Source organism: Eptatretus burgeri, chromosome 12 (assembly GCF_056783735.1).
Source record: "Eptatretus burgeri isolate ZD-2024b chromosome 12, Ebu_testis_v1, whole genome shotgun sequence".
Taxonomy (NCBI): Eukaryota; Metazoa; Chordata; class Myxini; order Myxiniformes; family Myxinidae; genus Eptatretus; species Eptatretus burgeri.
In genome coordinates this window covers 34,821,749-34,837,816 of record NC_140972.1, presented here as the reverse complement: position 1 = coordinate 34,837,816, position 16,068 = coordinate 34,821,749, and the positions used below count along the sequence as shown (strand labels likewise).

Below are 16,068 nucleotides of genomic sequence, written 5' to 3'. Positions count from 1 at the left end.
GTATTGTCTAAATAATTTAGTGTTGCATCCCGTAAATATGTTCGTCAAAATATTCTAGCCACTGCAGCAAATTAACATGATGATAGCAGAATAAATTTTTGTTTTCATTTCAGAAAAGAGCAAAGACCTTGATTTTTGAAGACCTTGATTCCTTTCAAAGACCTTGATTTTTGAAAATGGGTGAGAGGTGGACAGAAAGATTTCATCACATGATGTAATTCCAGTTTTTTGCTGGCTGGAAAAAAATAAAAATCGACCTGTTTTTTTAACTGAAATAGTATTTTACCAGAAAAAAAAGAATCCCCCCCCCAAAAAAAATCAGGGTACCAAAGTCATTGCATAGTCTCCGAGGAAAATCGGTTTACTTTCAATGGCTTAGATTAGATGGACAGGGACATGGTGATCAAATTCTGACCTTGTCATTTTGTACGCATTAGAATAGAGGTCTCTGGACGTCTGTTCATTATGAAATGTTCAATCACTGCTTTGTTAAATATTTGTTATATCACACTCACGAATCACTGTCCTCACTTCTTATTGCTTTCACCAAAAAGATTCTCGTTCTTATCGACTTCAACTGAAATATTAACGTCACAAAATACCGACAATAAACACTAGGACATTGGAGGGGTCGACAAGCTGCAAATTTGATAAGTTGTGATGACATAAAAATGCCGTAATATTTTGTCCAAGTACTGCTAAACTGAAGGGTTTTGAAAGTGTTCTACAGTGTTCTGTTCAAGTAGTAGTCAATTCATTTGAAATAAAATAGAAATATTAAAACTCATCGAAAAAATTAAATTCCGGAAGTTTACCGCCATTGATGCAGTCTGTTTATTTGCCCCCCCCCCCCGTTGGACTAGGTCTGAAACGGGAGCTCGTGGATTGGGTCTCATCCGTCCGTGCGTCCGTCTGTCTGTAGCCCTATCTCGGACACATATGGACCGATTTTGTTCAAATTCAGCACAAAAACAATATATGATGGTGTACATGTGCACATCATTTTGTTTCGTCATTCTATCAAAGATGGCCGACTGGCGGCTATTTTAGTTGTAAAAAACCCGATATTGAACACGTCCTCAACCATTTCTCGGACATGCATTTACCGACCTTGCTCAACCTTGGCAAACAGATAATGAATGATGGCTTACATATGCAGCTCATTTTTTTTATCAAGAGCACATCCAAGATGGCCGACTGGCGGCCATTTTGTTACTTTCAAGTGTCTCCAACCATTTTTCGGACATGCATGATCCAATGTTGTTCAAACTTGGCACAAGTACAGGAAATGAATGGCAAACACGTGCATCTCACTTTATTATTTGATTTGATCAAATATGGCTAACAGGCGGCCATTTTAGTTGCGAATAAATATGGGTTAGCCCTTTAACTCCAAACAGCAAAATTACTAAAACCATGGGGCTAGGACATTTTATGTCTTTTTCTCATTTTATTTTTCGGATATTTCTCTGAAATAATTGCTCATAAAGTGGGTCCGGGTCGGTGTCCAGCCATCCGGCTGTACATCTTTTAATATTTGACTGAAACATCATTCCCTCACAAACTATCCAATTTATATGGACCAATTTCGGTACGATGCATCAAGATGGCAAGATGTCATGCATAGGGTTGTGTTCTGTATCCAGATGTGCCCCATATAAGGTGGGGGAGGAGGTGAAAGGGTTCCCCCCCCCCAATTATTGGTATTTTATTCAAAAAATCTTCTTCTCAGAAACCACCAGATAGATCCAGACCAAACTCTCCGCGAGGCATCGGGACCATGCCCTGACCTTAAATTGTGCTCTTCATGGCCGTATCTCCCACGGAAAGGGAGCCACAGGCCCCCTCCCTGAATCCCTCATTTTCACTAAAACATCTTCTCAAGAACTACCTGAACGATGCGAATCAAATTTGGTACAATGCTTCAGGACAGTAAGGTCTCATGGGGTCATCCTCCGGATCTGGGGATTTGCCACAAATATTGGAATTTCATTCAAAAATCTTCTTCTCAGAAACCACCAGACAGATCCAGACCAAACTCTCCGCGAGGCATCGGGACCATGCTCTGACCTTAAATTGTGCTCTTCACGGCCGTATCTCCCACGGAAAGGGAGCCACAGGCCCCCTCCCTGAATCCCTCATTTTCACTAAAATATCTTCTCAAGAACTAGCTGAACGATGCAAACCAAATTTGGTATAATTCTTCAGGAAAGTAAGGTCTCATGGGGTCGTCCTCCGGATCTGGGGATTTGCCACAAATATTGGAATTTCATTCAAAAATATTCTTCTCAGAAACCGACAACCGGATCCAGACCAAACTGGCCAGGTGGCATCATGACCATGCCCTAACCTTATCTCTCCTGGAAAGGGGGGCACAGCCTCCCTCCCCTAATCCCTCATGTTCAATAAAACATTTTCCTCACAAACTACATGACCGATATGGACCAAATTTGGTACGATACATCAGAACAGTAAGGTCTCATGGGGTTGTGCTCCCGATCGGGATCTGCCCCCATATAAGAAGCTGAAAAGGGGGGTTTCACCTCAAATTCAGGTATTAATTTAAGTCTTCTCAGAAACCAATGGCCAGATACAGACCAAACTCTTGATGAAACAAGGACTATGCTGTTAATATAAGTTGTGCTCCCCATGACCGTACCACTTCAGAAAAGGGGAGTCTTAGCCCATTCCGCCTCATCCCTCATTTTCACCCTGCCTCTTGAGAAATAACCTTCAGTCCCACATGGGGATATATTTAGCTCCTGTTGGATGACATCCGAAATGGGGGCTTATGGATTTGGTCACAATTTTCGTGTCTGTGAGTGCATGCGTCCTCAATCATATCTCAGACATGTACGGACCGATTCTATTCATACTTGACAGAAAGGCAACACATGATAGTATACATGTGCGCATCATTTTGTTTCACAATGCAATCAAACATAGGTGACTGGTGGCCATTTTAGTTGTATAAAAACCCAATGTTGAACACATCTTCAACCACTTCTCAGACATACATTTACCGATGTTGATCAAACTTGGCACACAGATAAGAAATGATGGCTGACATATGCATTGAAGATTAGATTGAAGATGGCCGATTGGTGGCCATTTTGTTACTTAAATGTGCCCAAAACCATTTCTTGAACATGCGTAGTCCGTTTTTCTTCAAACTTGGCAAAAACACAGAACATGATGGCATAAATGCGTCCCTCACTTTATTTTGCAATCTAATCAAAGATGGCCTAATGGCAGAATGGCAGCCATTTTAGTTGTAAAAAAAAACAAAGTGGATCTCTGGTCACAGTACCATGAGCCCTGCTTTGAGATGGATCTCAGTCTCGGCACCATGAGCGCTGCATTGAGATGGATCTCAACATTGGCACCATTAGCTCTGCATTTTTATGTATCACAGTCTCGGTGCCATGAGCCCCGCATGGAGATGGGTCTCGGTATGGGCACCATGAGCCCCGCATCAAGATGGACCTTGGTATCGGCACCATGAGCCCCACATCGAGATGGGTCTCGGTATCGGCACCATGATCCCCGCATGGAGATGGGTCTCGGAATCGGCACCATGAGCCCCGCATTGAGATGGGTCTTGGTATCGGCACCATGAGCCCCGCATCGAGATGGGCCTCGATATCGGCACCATGAGCCCCACATCGAGATGGGTTTCGGTATCGGCCCCGCATTTTGGTATCGGTCTCAGTGTTGGTACCATGAGCCCCGCATGGAGATGGGTCTCGGTATGGGCACCATGAGCCCCGCATCAAGATGGACCTTGGTATCGGCACCATGAGCCCCACATCGAGATGGGTCTCGGTATCAGCACCATGAGCCCCGCATGGAGATGGGTCTCGGAATCGGCACCATGAGCCCCGCATTGAGATAGGTATCGGAATCGGCACCATGAGTCCCGCATCGAGATGAGTTTCGGTATCGGCACCATGAGCCCCGCATCGAGATGAGTCTCGGAATTGGCACCATGAGTCCCGCATCGAGATGAGTTTTGGTATCGGCACCATGAGCCCCACATCGAGATGGGTATCGGAATCGGCACCATGAGCCCCGCATCGAGATGGGTATTGGAATCGGCACCATGAGTCCCGCATCGAGATGAATTTCGGTATCGGCACCATGAGCCCCGCATCGAGATGGGTCTCGGAATCGGCACCATGAGCCCCCCAAAGAGATGGTTTTTGGAATCGACACCATGAGCCCCGCATCGAGATGGGTCTCGGTATCGGCACCGTGAGCCTCGCATCGAGATGGGTCTCGGTATCAGCACCATGAGCCCTGCATCGAGATGAGTCTCGGTATTGGCACCATGAGCCCTGCATCGAGATGAGTCTTGGTATTGGCACCATGAACCCCGCATCGAGATGGGTCTCGGTATTGGCACCATGAGCCCCGCATCGAGATGGGTCTCAGTATTGGCACCATGAGCCCCACATCCAGATGGATCTCTATCTCTGCACCATGAGCGCTGCATCGAGATGGACCTCTGTCTTCCAAAAGTGAGGCCATGCACCCGCCCCAATCGGCTGCGGATTAATGGGAGGGGGAGAAGGTTTGTGGTTGGAGGGGAACGAGCTCTTGTGAGCAGGGACGAAAAGCGTTCCTGAGGATCCAGCTCAGAAAGCAGAAAGGGGGGAAACAAAAGGCAGAAAGCAGAAAAGAGGGCATAAGGCAGATGTAGAAGGCTGAGGGAAGAAGAAAGGAGAAATGAATGGACAAGCTTGCAAAAGCAGAAGACTGAAAGACTGAGAAGGCTCGTGAGGGAAGGAACAAAAATGTGTGAAAGAAAAGAAAGGAAGGTTTTACGAGCAGTTTGTGATGAGCTTCTTTGGAAAAAAGAACACTCCTTCTATGAGCGTCATCTTGCGCCTTCGATCCTGTCAGCCACGAAGGACGAGGAGGGTAAACGGCAGCACCTCATCGATGGGGGTCTGAGGAGGGCGAGTCGCACATCTAGCTCGTACATCTGAAGACTCGCTTACTGGGTCTGGGCATCTCAGGGATGCAGCTGCATGTCTCCATCGCTTCACATCGCCACTGCCCATCTTCCCCATCCATTTTCCTCAACATTCTCCTGTATATTTGTGTGAGGTGAGGGAGAGAAGGAAATACCACTTTCCTTTTCTCTATTCATTACTTTTATGAACGGAGAAAAATCTGCTCTGTGCTGCTTTTAAGTAATTGCTTTCTTGTGTGTTTGTAATAAATAATTGTTTTTGCTATTTTCAATCTGTCTTGGTTGTCTTTTCCTTTAATGGTCCGATGCAGTGCACAAGTAAGATTAGATGGGAAGTTCTACCCCAATAATTTGCTTTGTCAGCCAGCGCACACTCAGTGTTATGCTCAACAGTAATCTGAATGCGTGCTGAGGGCACCAACCCCGATTTGCCGGTCTTCCACCGGTAATGTATCATGCGAAGTAGTGCAAGCCTTCCTGGAATGGCCATACCAATCAGAATCCCTGGTTGCTAGCAACCTGCCGGTGTGTGGAGTTATCTGTACTCGGCGGCCTCAGGACCGGGTGTTCGGGAGGGACCCAAGTGCTTCCCCGAGTGGCAAGCGTCGACCCTCGGATCCATGAAAATATTATATTCTAGAGAGTCAGAGATCCTTGTTGAAGATCTGGAATAGGACTGGGCCCAGAATACTGGAGATAGAGAGATAGAGAGATAGAGATATATATATATATATATATATATATATATATATATATATATATATATATATATATATATATATATATATATATATATATGAAAGGATTCCGTTGAGTGCCACACGTTGGCTATGAGAATAGAGGAAGTCAGTTAGCTATTTCATTTTACACGTTACATTCGTTCTTCATTGCTGTTGTTTGTGTCCTTTAATAACATCCTTAAAAACAGTGAGTTTCCTGTTTGGAATGATTTTAATTTTGTTTGATTCCCAGATTGGCAGACAGAGTAAAATAATTATCTTACTCCTCTTTGCGCATGTGCGATTCGGACAATTTCAAAGCTAAAGTACTTCAAAACTACAGGCTTGTTTGTTTTCGAAATATAACATTCAATTAAAATAGAGGTGTTCGTTGATCATAAACTGACGTTTGTAGACAGTCAGACGTACAGAATTACACCAATTGCTTAACCAAGATTTTCACTTCACGTGTGTGGGGTAAAAAGATGGCCTTTTATTAGTCAGGTCACTTCAAAAAGCTTGCTGGGACACAAAATTGTCCCGGAACTTTATTTCCACATCTTGCATCACTTAACATTGTTTCTTCACCAGACTATAAAGTTCACTTGATGACTCATCCTGAAATGTAATTTCACTTTTGAAAGCACGTGAACTGCACCAGTCAAACAACATTTTGCCAAGTCTCACCTGAAGTTGCAGAAGCATACAGAGGACTGTCCTCAATATGCAACTCCTCTCTGGCATTGTTCTGTGGCCGCACAGCTGTAGGTGCATGGTACGAATCCAGCAGCATCACAGCAGTGTTCAAGTGCCCCCCACGGCATGCAGATGCGAGCAGATGGTATAACATAATATCAGAGGTCCGCATTTCTGCCACAAACGCATCATTGAGTTAATGTGATTACAATTATTGCTGCAATGAAAAGACAATCCAGAATTTTATCCATTTTTTTTGATCTGTCATAAACGAGACTGAAATAACCCAAAATTTGCAATTTAATCTTAAAATGTGAGGATGTTAAGCATGAATCAAGATGTGATAGTACAGTGCAACAACATCTCACTGTGTGTTTTAGGGTAGGCACAAGAGCATTAGAGACACTTCAAAGACAACTCAAAAGGGGAAGAGTGCACGTTCAGTATATTAAAAAAATATCAGAATGAGACAGGTATCTCAGACATAATCAACAAGACAAAAAGTATCTTAAGATGAAGTGTTTACTTGCTTTCATCCAAAAGTCTTTAAAATGTTTGGATTTTGGCTTGGCCTGCACTATATTGTTTGACTCCACATTTCAAAAAAGAATATGAGGAAGAAGAGGAAGCAAGTGGAGTGATAAATGGAGAGAAGCATTTATTTGGTAGTTGATGGATGGTTTTGGTAGGGAAGGGAGCTTCAATTAGTGGTGCTTCTCCAGGAGTCTGGGGGGAGGGGGGGTATAGCTGCCACCCCAATATTATGTTGCCACCACCAAATTTTGTCTAAGTTAACATTCTGTAAAATGATTACAGTACTGAAAAAATAAGGGTAAACAGGATATGTCTGTGAGCAGACATGTGATTTTGTGTTGCATGAGGCATCATTCTCATCCAGCTCGTATTCTTTAAACTCTTCGTGGCCAAAAAACGTTCATAATACGAGTATTCCAAATGAATGTATCAAGTTGATGATGCACACTATGATATGCAAACTACAACGATTGTACAGGGTGCTAAAGTAGTTGGAAAGTGCAACATATGCACAGCACTACAATTGACCAGTACACAGTACAAGGATGTACTAGTTACTCTTATTTATTCAACTTTTATTGCTTTCCCTCTTGTCCTTCAACCCAGGTTCATAGCCCCTTGATCTTGTATATTGTGTTCCTAAACCTAACTGAATTTGGCCTTTGAGTAACCTTAGTTGTTATGTTCATGCTGATACACCGATCGTTAATTTCTGGGAAGTGAATTGCGACTGGTACATTTTATGCAACTGAATATTTTATAATGTACAATTCAATCCCGATTAGCCGGCATGTTTGAGTTCCAGGCACGTTTAATTCATATTTTGAATCAAAGTCAGTTATTGTGCAGTTCTGTACAAATAAAGTTTGTTGTTGAGGATGCCATGTGATATTTCTGATTGTTTATTTACTTGGCTTATATTGGCCAAACATCCAGTATGATCATCAAAAATAAAATGAAACTGCAGGCTGTTCGCAAATGAGCCTTGAAATCCGTCTTTGACATACAGTATATAGGAGGCATATAAAACACAAGAAAATGTAAAATGGCACAGTTTCAGGGGGATTCATCCCCCACTGAACAAGGTGCTGTGCCTGAACCCCACCAGGGGACATATGGCATCTCCCTGAATTCCTGCTGTTTTCAGTTATCTCCACAACCTCCCACACCCTTTGTATTGCCTCGAGAGCAGTGATCTTCACTATTTTTTTTTTTTAGAAGGGGCCACTTTTGCTGATAAGACATCAGTGTGAGAGCCGCCACACCACCTGCAAGACACCAAAATGGCTGCTGTTAAGCCCCACCTCCACGTTCTTTTTTGTGGTTACTGGGTGGCAAGCATAATTGTTTGTATATTGCCATCAACTGATGTAGTTACATTACTTTTACGTTTTGCATTGGAACACTTATTTGAAACCAATGGATCAATTTGACAGCCTTTATGGTGGATAATTTATGGTGCTTTCACATTGTGTATTATTGGCCACCAGGGGCCACCAGTGGCTCGTGGGCCACACAATGAAGAACTGGGCTCTTCAGTATGCATGGCTTCAAGATGGGAGTAGAAATAGACATTAGGAGGTTGGAGTGGAGGAGATGGAGATGAGGAAGGAAGAAAAAGAGGAACACAGAAAGAGTAAGAATTAAGACTACCTGGCCAAGCTTCCAGCATTTCAGCGAGCAAGTTGGTGTGACCTTGCCGGGCTGTCAGTAAGATTGGGTGCTGGGGATTGTTCTGTGCTGGGCAGATGGCTCCCAGTGACAGCAAGTGTTGGACCATCGTCCAGTCCCCATCATGGCATGCAATCGAAAGTTCATCCATAGGTTCCTTAGGGTGAGAGGTAAACATGATACATACCTACCATAGCACTTCATAAAAACAAAGAACATAGATTAAAATGAGGCATTCCACAAGTAACTAGAATGGCACTCAGTAGAGCGCATACCTCCACCAAGATGAACAGTTTACGTTTTATATCACACTGGTAGACCGGATCTGAATCTGGACATGAACCACAATCAAATCGGCTTGTTCTTGTCACCGAGCCAAGTTTTGTAATAATTCATCCACAATTTTTGAGACATCATGCAAGATATAGTTTTTGACCCTTTCTTTCAATAGTGAAGAATCACTTTAAAATAAATATTAAAAAAAATCTCAGATCCGGATCCAGAACTGGATCTTCACGAAAATCGAATCAATTCACCCTTGTCACACGACCAATTGACCACCAAGTTTCGTCCAAATCCGTCCACAACTTTTTGAGATATCCTGTTCAAAAACAAATTCAGACAGACAAACAGGGGTGAAAACATAACCTCCACCCACCTTTAGTGCTGGAGGTAACAAATGGTTGTACTCTGTAAGGCTCGCGAAACATGTGTCCATCCGAAGGCAAGCCAGAAAACATCATCCTGCAAATATCAAGGCTAAACTGTCCACCCAGTCTCCTTCCTCCAACTCATGGGGGAACTTTGTCAAGTCTGTCTCTGGTGTATTATCCACCACCACCCCACCCCCTCCCTCACCTCAAATGGCATTACTGTCGACGATTTGAGTGAAGACAAAATGTGTCAACATGGTGTTGATTGCCTTCATATCCTACCCCCATACCCACCTTTCAAAATTTCCAGTTTCTCCTGCCTGGGAGTTTGCTTCTGTATCCATCTTGTCCATCCCATACATCCTCCCCTACCCCTCATTCCACTGCACACCCATTGTTTGTCCAAGTCTCCCTCTATTTTGTCCTTCAACCCTGCTGTTGGTGTTTCATTTATGGACATGCTTCTGCTTCTCTCTTAAGGCCCTGTCACACATTGACGATTTAGCCAGCGTATGCCGACGTATGAAAAATTTGTCTAAAATGCTGGCACACGTCAAATACGTTATGGGTAAGTATTGTATACGTTAAGAGCACGCTGGCATATGTCGTAGTACACCGAGCTCTTCGACAAATTTTCCATGCTTGAAATTTTTCAACGTATGCCAGCGTATGACTCACACGTTCCGCATAATGCTGGCCATAAGTTGTAGGCACGTTACGCGATCGTTGCCACACGTTACTTGTAAGTTACTCATAAGTCGAAACACGTCGAGGTAATGGTTAGCGTCAGTGTTCCAGACTCCGTTTTTTTTTTTTCTTCGGTATGACGGTGATGTTGACGCTTCGATTTCTAGTGCGGTTATAATATAATATAATATAATATAATATAATATAATTAATAGGCTGCCGCTCAACGATTTAAATCATAATCGCACGAGAAATCGAAGCGTCAACATCACCGTCATACCGAAGAAAAAAAAAAACCAGGAAGCATGGAACACTGATGCTAACCATTACCTCGACGTGTTTCGACTTATGAGTAACTTACAAGTAACGTGTGTCGACGTGTGTCAACGATCGCGTAACGTGCCTACAACTTATGACCAGCGTATGCGGAACGTGTGTCATACGCTGGCATACGTCGAAAAATTTCAAGCATGGAAAATTTGTCTAACACCTTGGCATACTACGACGTATGCCAGCATACAAAGACGTATGCCAGCGTGCTTCAGCGTGCTCTTAACATATGCAAAACTTACCCATAACATATTCGACGTGTACCAGCGTATTCGGAAAATTTTTCATACGTCGGCATACGCTGGCTAAATCGTCAAGGTGTGATAGCGGCTTGACACTTCGATGTCTAGTGCGGTTATGATTTGAATCGTCGAGCCGCAGCCTATTAATAGGCTACGCCACGTGATCGTCGGCGATACGCTGTCGCGCTATGCATAAGTTAGACTATCGTTGGGCATAGGTTGTGAACGCCGACAACACGCTCAGCATTCGTTGATATAAGTTATCTATATGTTATTGAAACGTTCTGTGTGCATTACTAATACGTTATGCATACGTCCAACTCGTTATGAATATGTCCAAAACTGGAAAAAAAACATCAATAGTTCAGCGTACGCCAGCGTTTTACATACATTTTGATACCTTGCCATACGATGGCTAAAACGTCAAGCTGTGACAGGGCCCTTAGCAATGGTTGAAGGCCCTGAATCTCAACCAAGCGGTCAGGACTGTCTCTCTGGATATATGACAGTCCAGCATTATGCTCTTCTTGCCAAGCTCAATACCTGTAGCAGACAATGCCACCTCTACTAGCTCAGTCAACACATGTTAATCAATGGAACCTTTCTTCCGCTCCTGGTCCCCCACCCACTTGTGGAATTGAGGCAGTGTATTTGGCCAAGTATTGTTCTTCATCTCCATAAATGACCTTGCCCAGGCTATGGAAACCCTTCCTTTTTGTGGATGACTCCACATGATGTCTTATGGCATCCGACTAAAGGGGAGAATGCAGCTGTTACCACTCTCTCCTGATTTGGAATGTATCAGATAAGATTATACTTCATGAAACTTGTTTTTCAATTCTAGCAAATACCATGTCTCACCCTGTTGCTCAGAGACTTTCAAACAAATCACCTACTGTATATATTTCCAGTCAGCTTCTGGAAAGGTTCAGTCTCTTTACAGAACTTCAAGGCCTTATGTCATCAGCCATGATATATCCTGGGCTGACAACATTAGAACGTTGACCTCCAAAGTAAGATACAGACTGGGCATCTTCTATAATTACATAAAATCTGGAAGTTTAGTGCTAATGAGGCAGTCTTATACATCACCTTAATCTTATGCACTGTAATAAGACGACGTCGAGTCATAGTTTAGGAGATGGAGGCTTTATTGATCACCACAGAACAAAGCATCAATCAGCATTTTACTTAGCCATATCGGAGGCCTGTTATTCACCCCGATACTGCACCCTCACACATGCCAAGCTCACTTCCCAGGGGCTGTGCTTGACAGCTCCTATTCGATACACCACCCCAGAGAGTATACGTATAACATATCCAAGTACTGCAAAACTGGAGGTTATTGGATGTATTATGAAGGTGATTTGTTTCCGACTGTGTTAAAGTGTTTAATTAAGTTTAATAAAAGTTTAAAGAGGTTTAAGGACGTACAAATAAATTAATTATTGGTTTTACCGCCGTTTTAACCAGTGTATATTACATCACCCGATCTAACACATTACATTAGTTCTTCATGCCTGTTGTTTGTGTCCTTTCTGACATCTTTAAAAAACACAAGTTTCCTGTTAGAAATGATTTTCAATTTTGTTTGACTGCCAGGCCAACAGACAGAGTAAAAATATTATCTAACTCCTCTCTATGCATGTGCGGTGAATTCTGAGCCAAAGTACGGCAAAATGGCAAACATATTCATGTTCTGATTTGTGTTCAAAATATAACATTCAATTTAATTAAGTTGTTCCTCGATCATAAACTGACGATCATCTATTATATAGTGCGAAGTGTGGTGTCTGCTCAAGCGTTTGGCTGTCTCCCGTTTCCGGCGATGCTTTTGAAAAGAAAAATATTTTAAAGATCGTTAAAAAAAGAAAAAAAAAGAGAAAGAAAAGAGAGAAGAGAGGGGGGAGTTTATGAGAGAGGGATGGGGGAGAGAGGGGGGAGGAGAGAGAGAGGAAGGGGGAGTATGAGAGAGGGATGGGGAGAGAGAAGGGGGAGTGGGAAGGGGAGGGAGAGAGATAGGAGTGAGAGAGAGAAGGGAGGGAGGAGGGGGAGAGGGAGAGAGATAGTGGTGTGGAGAAGGAGGGGAGTGGGCAAGAGGGAGAGAAGGAAGGGAAGGGTGTTGGTGGAGAGAGAGGATGCAGATAAGGATGAGGGGGATGGGGGAAGAAGTTTCCTTCGGTATCCAGCCCCACACCCATTGCTCATTCAAGTCTCTCTCCATTTTATCCTTCAACGCCATTGTTGGTGTCCCCCCCCACCACTCTTTACTGTTCCTTTTGTACTGTTATGTCCTGATCCATTGGGTGTTCTTGCCCTTCCACGAATGCCTGGTGTTGGCTTAATGGTTAGGGTGGTGGGCTTTGGATCCTTCGGTCCTGAGGTCAAATCCTGCTCAGCTGTTGAATTAATACCAGGTGTGGTTAACTCGGCCTGTCATCTTTCCGAGGCCGGCAAAATGAGTGCCAGCTTGCTGGTATACTGTGTCGGTGTGGCGACCCGTCCAGTATTGTGCCCAATAGCCAAGGAGACTACGAAAGCAACACCAACGCTCTGCACAGAGTATGGTCGCAATCTCCTCCTCCTCCTCTTCCACGAGCTTCGACTCTGTACACAAAAACTGTCATAGGTTGGCACCCATTGTGCAGGCTTGATGGACCGAATTGGCTCTTTCTATGTTGAAGTTCCTTGGAAGTGAAGTCACCCATTATGTATTGTGAACCATGGTGTCTGTCCGTGTGTTTGTCTGTCTCCCGTTTATGGCCACCACTTCCTGCACTACGTTTGAAAAGCTCAACATTTCCTTTTGAAATGACGGGAGAACAGGTATGAATAATGTTGATGCCAAATTTTATTTTGCAAGCAGGATATTTTTTTCCTCTTTTTAGACAAATTGAATGTGCGCCGCCCGATGTTGCACAACCATTCCACGCTGGGCAGTATAAGTAGGTCAGAGCTTTGGCTCTGAGTGAAACAAAGAGTGCAACACAATTGACCTTTTTAAAGTCCATGAAATAATTTATATTGAAAGATTAACTTAAATTTTTCCTGTCACTGGGGACGGATACTTTTGCTTGCTTTTCCCATCACTGGAGACAGGTACTCTTCCTAATAAACTGAAAAGACAGACAGATGGACATGAACCAATGGCTTGGTGATTCGAGATGATTTGGTTGGAGAAAAGGAAGGATTTCATATCAACTGCAATGATGGATTAATCCATGACCTTGCTGATGAATACAAGTAAGCTGAAAGGTCTGTAGTTAAGGGGATCAGTTTTTGAACCTTTTTAAATGTTGTGTCCTACTGTGTTAAAGTGTTTAATTAAGTTTAATAAAAGTTTAAAGAGGTTTAAGGACGTACAAATAAATTAATTATTGGTTTTACCGCCGTTTGATGATGAAGAACATTGATGTTGGCTGATTTCCAAGCAGATGGAAGATGACCTAAGGTAAATGATAGGGTGAAAATGGCAGAGATAGGATGTGCAAGAGCAGCAGAGCAGGTCTTTAAGACACGTTAGTTGATGCCATCCGGTCCAATTGTAGAGTCAGAGTCGAGGGTTTGAAAGGACCTTCACCACCTTCTCATGTGCAAAAGACAGAGTGCAAGAGCAGTTGGGTATGACAGGGAAGGGTGTGTACTGAGAGTGAGGGGTTGGGGCCACAAGATTTGGAAGCAAACACAGAATTGAGGCATTCAGCCTTCTCACGAGCAGTCAGCTCTGGTGCCATTTGAAGTGAGGGATGGAATGGTAGGGGACCGTATACCAGAGATAGACTTCACAAGATACTACCAGGTTTTAGAGGAGGGAGGCAGGTTTGTTAGTATGTTGTTTTCTTGTTCTCCTGAGTGGACACACAGTTGTTGTGGACTTTTTGAAAAGCACTGACATTGTCACCGAGATTGAAAAGCACTGAGGTCCGATTTGCCTTTCAGGAAGAGAAGGAAAGTTGTTTTCAGAGCAATTGCCTCATCACAGGATTCAGTGTACCATTGGCGGGAAGGGAAGAAGGGTCGGATAAATTTGTGCATGAGAGAGAGCAGGTTTCTGTGGAAGAATTTCCAGGCTGAGTTAACATCAGGCGCAGTAGATATGGGGAGACCAGTCCTGAAGAGAGATGACTGCTTGTAGTCCCTGACAATATGTTTGAGTGAAATGCCAGACTCACCAGCATTGAGGCAGGTCTTTGAGAATATCCAGAGAGATGTTGACTTACATAAGCATATGATCAGATGAACCAATTGGAGCAAAGGAAGAGCAAGAGATATTTGCCGGAAAGTTAGCCATCACCAGGTGCAGAAGGGAGGATTTGCCATTGGGAGAAGTCCAGGTTGGAAAGTTAGGATTGAGTCAGTCCCATGGAATCATAGAAGTCCTTGAAGTGCCATGATTGGTGAACAAGGTACCAACACCCAGCCAGGTTGCATGGTGGCAATTGATTGCCACATTTGAGGAACAGAGAGAGTTGGGAAGAGTGGTTAAAAGTTTTTCCATGTTGTCAGAGAGATGTAGATGGTACAACACAGAGATGAACAAGAGGTGAGAGCGGAGGGAAGTCGCAGCCAGAGATACTCCAGCCAGGAGCGGAAGAAAATTCAATAGAAATGAGAATCGTTATGGAGTGAAATATAGGTTTTTTTGTTTTGTTCTGATTTTTTTGAAACGAGGAGAGGAAATATAAATATAAATAGGAAATAGGATGGTGTTGAGGAAATAGAAGCAAGATATCTGGGAATACACCCAGGACTAAGCAGGGCACACTTTATATTTGAGGTAGGCCTTGACAATACAAAATGAACAGCACAAAATATGAACAAATTAACATGACATATTGTGACGGACAAAAATAGCAGCACAGTGATGAATGACAGATACAACACGACGAATCCATTTCGGAAAACTCAGCTTTGGTGAGGTGGAACTGAGCAGCTCAAATTTCGCCATGCACAAGCAAAGAAGTCAAACCGGAAGCCAAAGCTGATTACAATATCCCCTCATTATTTTCAAAAAGCATGGGGATAATTAGTGAAGCGGTACTCTGACAACATTCGAATGGAATTTGGCTTGGACAAGTGTGCCAAGTACTCATTCATACAAAGGTAAACCAACAAAAGTGGACAACATAAAAATTGACCAGGATACGACACTACAGGATCCAGACAACGAAGCATCATACAAGTACCTTGGAGTAGAAGAGGGCCACCAAATATGTCACAAACAAATGCACAAAACAATTACCAAAGAATACCTGCATAGTTCCAGGATGATCCTCAAAAGATATCTCACCACAAGGAACAGAATCAAATCCATAAACCATCTCGCAGTAACAGTGTTCCAATCTAGCTGCGGAATAATAAATTGGCGACAAGTAGAAATCAATAAGCTAGATATCAAAACAAGGAAATTCCTCACTATCCACAAAATGTTTAACAAAAATCAGTGGATTCTGAGAATGTACCTGCCGATATGAGAAGGAGGTCGCAGCTTGACAGAACTCAACCAAAATGCACAGAATGACATCTGTAGGATTAGTAGAGTACGTCAAAAGTTCAAC

The 16,068-nt window shown here is 43.2% G+C and overlaps 1 protein-coding gene across 5 annotated transcripts in view; it reads right to left on the bottom strand.

The window, feature by feature from the left end:
- The window catches only part of LRRK1 (leucine rich repeat kinase 1), a 142,213-nt gene that overhangs the window by 110,695 nt on the left and 15,450 nt on the right, over window positions 1-16,068 (bottom strand). For 2 of the 5 annotated variants that reach the window (XM_085850105.1, XM_085850107.1), the window contains exons 1-3: window positions 15,763-15,853; window positions 8,581-8,755; window positions 6,385-6,567 (exon numbers count right to left, since the gene is read on the bottom strand). In XM_085850105.1, the coding sequence (XP_085706231.1) occupies window positions 6,385-6,567; window positions 8,581-8,755; window positions 15,763-15,831 (427 nt within the window). In that variant the 5' untranslated portion in view covers window positions 15,832-15,853. Of the gene's footprint in view, window positions 1-6,384; window positions 6,568-8,580; window positions 8,756-15,762; window positions 15,858-16,068 lie in introns of those variants that run through there. The other 3 variants (XM_085850106.1, XM_085850104.1, XM_085850103.1) reach the window with 2 other exon arrangements.